Genomic DNA, 6,231 nt, shown 5'->3' on the forward strand with positions numbered 1-6,231 from the left:
AACTCATTATTGATTGTTTCTCTTTTATAGAGACATCCTTGAATGTTTTATGTTCCACTTTCGATGTGGGACAAACTCACTCTTGGTTGTTTCTCTTTTATAGAGACATCCTTGAATGTTTTATGTTCCACTTTCGATGTGGGACAAACTCATTCTTGGTTGTTTCTCTTTTATAGAGATATCCTTGAATGTTTTATGTTCCACTTTCGATGTGGGACAAACTCACTCCTGGTTGTTTCTCTTTTATAGAGACATCCTTGAATGTTTTATGTTCCACTTTCGATGTGGGATTTTAATTATGTCTTTTTCTATTTTTTTAAATTATGTCATTTTTATTTTTTTAGGATTTTAATTATGTCTTTTTCTATTTTTTTTGAATTTTAAGTTGTAATGTTATTTTAATTTTAATGAAGTGTGTTTGTTTTAATTGAATTGAGTTGGAAATAAAAATAAAAAATGAAATTGAATGAATAGTAATTTAAGGAACGGTATTCCGTTCCTTAGTTAAAGAATGGAGTAAAAAAGTACAGTGAGGTCCGCAAATAGTAGTTTAAGGAACGGTATAGCAACAACGTTGTGGATGACCTAAGTTATAGAACAGGATTGTCCAATTTGCAGTCTAGTTTTATGGTTCGGCCTGGAACCGTGCATGTGCAAGCAGTGGCGGATCTAGGGCGGGGCAGGAGGGGGCGGTCGCCCCCTCCGTGCGACTATTTTCCCCTTATCGGGACGTAAAATTACCATGTCCGCCCCCTCCGTTTGCCTCCGGCGTCAACCCGAACAACGAAAAGAATAGCCATGTCCTCACTCAATCAAGCTAATACTATATATTTCGCCCCCTCCGATTCCGGATCCTGGATCCGCCACTGTGTGCAAGTACATGCATACATTAGTGATGCGGTCGGGCTGGTAAGCCGTCGGTTTTGGTTTTAGGGAGCGTGGAATCGGGATCGGCCTGTTTCTCGACTGACTACTAGTTTACGATTCAAAAAAATTGGTTTCATAACCCGATCATCTAATTCTATAGCTTCAGCTGCGGCTTAACCCCGAACCATGGTCAATGGTGACTGGCTCCGGTCTGAACCACCAGTTCTAGTTTTATCATGAATCTCTATGCTGCGGTATATCATTTTAAAAAAAATAATGTTAAGACAAAATATAATTCAAAGTTTGTTGTATTTATACATCACTATTTTACATTAATTATTTACTTTGCGACACAAATAGATCGTTGCATATTAATGTGGATAATAATTAATGATCACAAATGAATTCCTCTTGTTTAGTCACATTTCACTAGTCTTATCATTGTCTCTCATTCCCACTTCAACTTTACCACCAACTTATTCCTACAACAAAAAAAACTTTACCACAATAATTAGTTGCTTCGCATCTCTTTATCTAACCCTTGGCCAAAATATGGCGGTGTTTCTTCCCTTTCCCATATTTTTAGTCATCCATATTATAGTTCTCTCTCTCTCTTACACTTAACTATTGCATTTTATGCTAACTATGACAGATCCTTTCTTCAACTACTTCAACCCCTCCATGAACCACTTCACTCCTTACACCTTCACTTGTCATAATTCCTCTCCGCCGCCGACGGAGGCACTCCCCCTCCTCAGTTTAGAGCCGTCCGATCACCAAGAATCCTCTTATAGTGCTATGGAACTAGACGGCGACAACGACAACGACAACAACAACAATGACAACAAAGGGTTGAGAGTCAGTCTCAGCTTAGGGCTACCCTTCACCGATTCAGATCCAACCTCCGGCCTATCCTCCTCCGCCTCCTCTGCCGCCGCCAATGAAGAGATAAGCTGTAAAGAAGAAGTCACTGTGGCTAACACAAACCCTCTCAACAAGGGGCAGTACTGGATCCCCACACCCTCTCAGATTTTGATCGGACCTACCCAGTTTTCTTGCCCTCTTTGCTTCAAGACTTTCAATAGATACAATAACATGCAGGTATGTATGTATTCATTCCATTTAGTTTGCTTCAGCTTTTGATAATTTGATCATGTCTACTGAATTAGGGTTTTTAAAATTTTCTTTACCTACTGTTGTTCTTTCTTAGTAAAAGGGTAGATGCTGAAAATTAGATCAATATTACAATAAGATAAACTTTGATAAGAAAAATAATTTGGTTCGTCTTTAGTGAATTATGTGGGTGAGTTAAGAGGGTTTTTGGGATCTGCATAAATCTATCTGCCCAACTGATTACCTGGTCAGCCACCTCTTTATTTGATTGAACAACACAACCAATTCATGCTTTTTGTCCTTGAAGTTTGTAACTTTCACACTGTGGGTTTGTGTAAACTGAATGTTTTACCCTTTTATTCCTAGGTGTGCAGAATGGAGTATTTAATTTGTTGTAAATTGTGACACAATAGAACATAGTATTGCCCTCCTTGTAAATCACACACTCGTTATAGTACTAGTACATAATCTTTCCAATTGCTCCTTAATTTATTTAATCATATTTTGGCTTTATATTAGAGTAATGTACTACCTCCGTCTCATAATAATAGTCTATTTTTGTCATTTTAGTTCGTCCCACAATAAGAGTCCACTTTCACTTTTACTATAAATGGTAAATAGACCCCACATTACACTAACTCATTCCACACATATTTCATTATAAAACGTATATAAAGTAGGACCCCTTACTCCACTAATTCCTTTACATTTCTTAAAATCCGCGTCGAGTCAAATGTGGACTCTTAATGTGAGACGGAGGTAGTATGATACTCCTACTCTACTTTCAATTTTTCAATGCAACAAGATCAACAATAGTCTCATACATTAATACTCCAACCTAACCTATTGCGGTTATCAACAATAGTTCTTAGTGACCTTGAGCTTCCAACCTATCGCGGTTATCACTATACTTAAACTCATCGACATGTTAGACAATTCTAGTCGATGCTAGAAGATTATTTTCTACGTATTATAAATTTCTTCTTATTATAGATAGCACCTCTCATTTTCTAAAAAAAATTGATTTCTTCGTCAAAACTAATTTTCTGCATCCGTCCGCAATAAGCAGATGCATATGTGGGGACACGGTTCACAATACCGAAGAGGAGCGGAATCTCTAAGGGGCGCGCAACCAACGGCAATGCTAAGGCTTCCGTGTTATTGCTGCGCGGGTGGGTGCAGGAACAACATAGACCATCCGCGAGCCAAGCCCCTCAAAGATTTCCGAACCCTCCAAACGCACTACAAGAGGAAGCATGGGATAAAGCCCTTCGTATGCAGGAAATGCGCCAAGGCCTTCGCGGTCAGGGGCGACTGGAGAACGCACGAGAAGAACTGTGGCAAGCTGTGGTATTGCACGTGCGGATCCGATTTCAAGCACAAGAGGTCGCTCAAGGACCACATTAAGGCCTTCGGGAATGGCCACGGCGCTTACGGGGTCCATTGTTTCCAAGAGGAGGATGTCGCGTCTCAAATCGACCATCATAATGAGTCTTCTAGCTAGAGGTGACTTAACTAAAATGAACCTTGTTATTTTGATAATGTCGAAAAAGTTGGATTGAACGTATAAAGTAGTAGCTGCATTAATAAATGGTTCATATGTATACCACCTTAATTTGTGTTTTTACTAGGAACAAAATTTAGCCATATGGATCGGAGGAGATTGAAAAGATTTTCGAGTGCGAATCAGTATATGAACGAATCCACGCAGAGGGGTAAAATAGGTAACAAAAAAATATTCGTTCTCATAAATTCGGAAAAATCAGCATTTGTCATTCCACCTTCACTAACAATAATTTCAAACAAATTTCTAAGCTAGCATAAAGAATTTCACAAAATCTGCATTCAGATCCTCGAAAAACTTACACCGAAGAGAAATACATTAGTGTTGAAATCGATTAAAATAAAATATTAATAATGACTGGTGGAACATATATAAAAAAAGAAATCCATGAAAACCAAAGGTATGGTTTGACCTGACACTGATTCATTTGTTTTGGAATGTGAGTGTTGATTTTGTGACTGGTTTCTGAAACGAGTTAAATATATTCTATGAATCATCTCAAATGGAGTATTGTACATTGTTTTAGTCTCACTTTATGCTCGCTTTATATAAATATTGTACTATATTGTACTACATTGTAATTTCTTGAAAATTCTAGTATAATTTTAGGAGTATAGATTCATCTCAAATATTAATTGCTGTGAACCCATTGGTTGTATTAATATTGTGCATTTTCCTAATTAATTGGCCCGATCGGTTCCCTCGCATGGGCTATAACCTATGATGTGAGACTCTCTTATCTCTTCCATTTTACAAAGCCGTGAAGGTAAAAGACGAATCTGCCCCTGACGTACAGTTTAGTAATTAGGTCTACGATATTTGCATCTGCGATAGAGATTTTGATGAAACAGAAAACAACAGAGAGAGAGAGAGAGACAGAAGAGCGAGAATATAGCTTCTCTCTCTAAACTCACCTCCGAGAGTCCGAGAGAAAATCTGTAGTTCCTGCTTCCTAGGGCACTCGCTCCTGAACTCTAACGTGAGAAAAATTGGTAGCTTCTCCTTCTTCCTCTGATTTTTCATGTTTTTTGCTGTGATTATACATGTATTTATGGAGTACAAATTTTTTTTTTCGATCGGTTTGATAGTTTTAGTTTTTGCTTCGGTGTATGACGTCTGGATCTGTATTTTGCCTTTCGCCGTCGTAATTTATGCACTGAAAATTTTGTTTCATGCGATTTCATGTTTTTTTTTCTTTCTGGATTTACGTGTGTGTGTAATTTGCCTAGGTTTTTTAGTTTTGGTTCGTTCTTCGGTATATGATGCTTGGATCTGTATATTTCCTTTCGTCGTCGTCGTGATTTTTGAACCGGAAGAGTTTTTTATATTTTATTTTTTTGTGTGTGTTGCTTTCGTCGTTTGCGTGAACATGAGAGTGAATTTTGAAGCGGAATAGCTTTTTTTCCATTATTTTGCAACGGGAATGGCTGTTTATGTGGATTGGTGTTTTCTCTGTCTTAGATATTTTGTTTTTTTGGCCTTGATATAGCAACTGTATTTCACGTACTATATATAGTTTCTGCAAACCCGTCGTCTCCATGGCAGTCTTTACGTTTTTTATTCCATTTTTCCATTTCTGGCATGTTTCTCTCTCTTCTGGTTTTCTTTTCTGTTTCTCTCCTTTGACTGAAGAAATTTTCTTGTTATTTTCTATCTCAGTTAACATATATCTGTTGAATGCCTGGATCAATTACAAAATTCGTTGAATTGGCTGATTTAGAATTGAGTCGAAAAATGGTGTATCAAGATGGAATTGCACTGTGATTGTTGCAACATTTGAAGGGAACCAAATACCCAATTTGTGCTTTCATTTATTAACAACTTCTATTGAATTCAGGAAATGGACCCCAACCCCAACCCCAACCCCGACCTATCTTCCCAAGGCTCCCTCGGCTCTATGTCAGCCGGGGGCGTCTCCACCGACACGCCAAAGACAGTTTTGGAAACGCCACGGGACCCCATAGACGACTTCCACTCGTCGGGTTCGGAGCCTACCGACAACAACTCATCTCGAGTTTCCGTGGACACTATCCCGGCGGTGGGAGGGGCATTGGCAGACGCTGTGGGGGTGCACTTTGTTAAAACGGTGAAGGCTCACTCGATGGTTTTGAAATTTTTTCCAAAAGAGCGACCGCCTACGTCCACGACCTGATGATGAATGAGGGACTTCAATTCGGAATTTATCCGCCGCCAGCACGTGGAGGAGATGACGCAGGAGTCGGCGGATCCTGGATCAGGCGCGGACTCGGCGTCGAAGAGTGAGGCTTTGGAGCGCACCTTGAAGCGGAAGGAGCGTGACACTGACAACTGATCAGCAACTATGTTATCTTTTATTAGGATTTTCTGGGTGTTTGACTGCATGACTGAGCAACTATGTTTTCTTTTATTAGGATTTTCTGGGTGTTTGTTTGACTACATGACTGAATGCATTTGTCTTGGTATTTGAAAGTTTCCTTAAAATTTCATGCATGAGTTATGCACTTTGGATGGATGTTTATCAGCAGAGTTGTTCTTGATGCTGAGTTATGAAAATGTTTTTACTTTTTCAGAGTAATGGAATAGGAAAAAACCTGTGGCATGGATTTGCTATAGATAATTACACCTTCATAGGATGTTTACGTTTTATGTTTAGCTTATATAGGTTCATATATTGTTTATAAAGATGGATTGGAACTTTGGGATAGATA

The 6,231-nt window shown here is 38.8% G+C and overlaps 1 protein-coding gene across 2 annotated transcripts; it reads left to right on the plus strand.

Annotated features, from left to right (window-relative positions):
- The first annotated feature begins 1,387 nt into the window (after positions 1–1,387).
- On the plus strand, positions 1,388–6,007 carry LOC121751583 (zinc finger protein WIP2-like). 2 transcript variants are annotated; one of them, XR_006040123.1, is made up of 4 exons: positions 1,388–1,968; positions 3,050–3,486; positions 3,612–3,704; positions 5,382–6,007. XR_006040123.1 is itself a non-coding variant. In XM_042146349.1 (2 exons), the coding sequence occupies exons 1-2, from the start codon at positions 1,504–1,506 to the stop codon at positions 3,482–3,484; spliced, it is 900 nt and encodes a 299-aa protein (XP_042002283.1). In that variant the 5' UTR covers positions 1,388–1,503; the 3' UTR covers positions 3,485–3,595. The 2 variants fall into 2 exon arrangements, 1 of the variants encoding a protein (XP_042002283.1); XM_042146349.1 differs by lacking the exons at positions 3,612–3,704; positions 5,382–6,007 and having other exon boundaries at positions 3,050–3,595.
- Positions 6,008–6,231: the final 224 nt, after the last annotated feature.

This window comes from Salvia splendens, chromosome 10 (assembly GCF_004379255.2).
Source record: "Salvia splendens isolate huo1 chromosome 10, SspV2, whole genome shotgun sequence".
Taxonomy (NCBI): domain Eukaryota; kingdom Viridiplantae; phylum Streptophyta; class Magnoliopsida; order Lamiales; family Lamiaceae; genus Salvia; species Salvia splendens.

Bases quoted from the DNA above. Each gene is read 5' to 3' on its own strand.
- LOC121751583 (XM_042146349.1), top strand. From the start codon at position 1,504: ATGCTAACTATGACAGATCCTTTCTTCAACTACTTCAACCCCTCCATG. The intron at 1,969-3,049 runs GTATGTATGTAT...CGCAATAAGCAG, and splicing joins ATAGATACAATAACATGCAG to ATGCATATGTGGGGACACGG.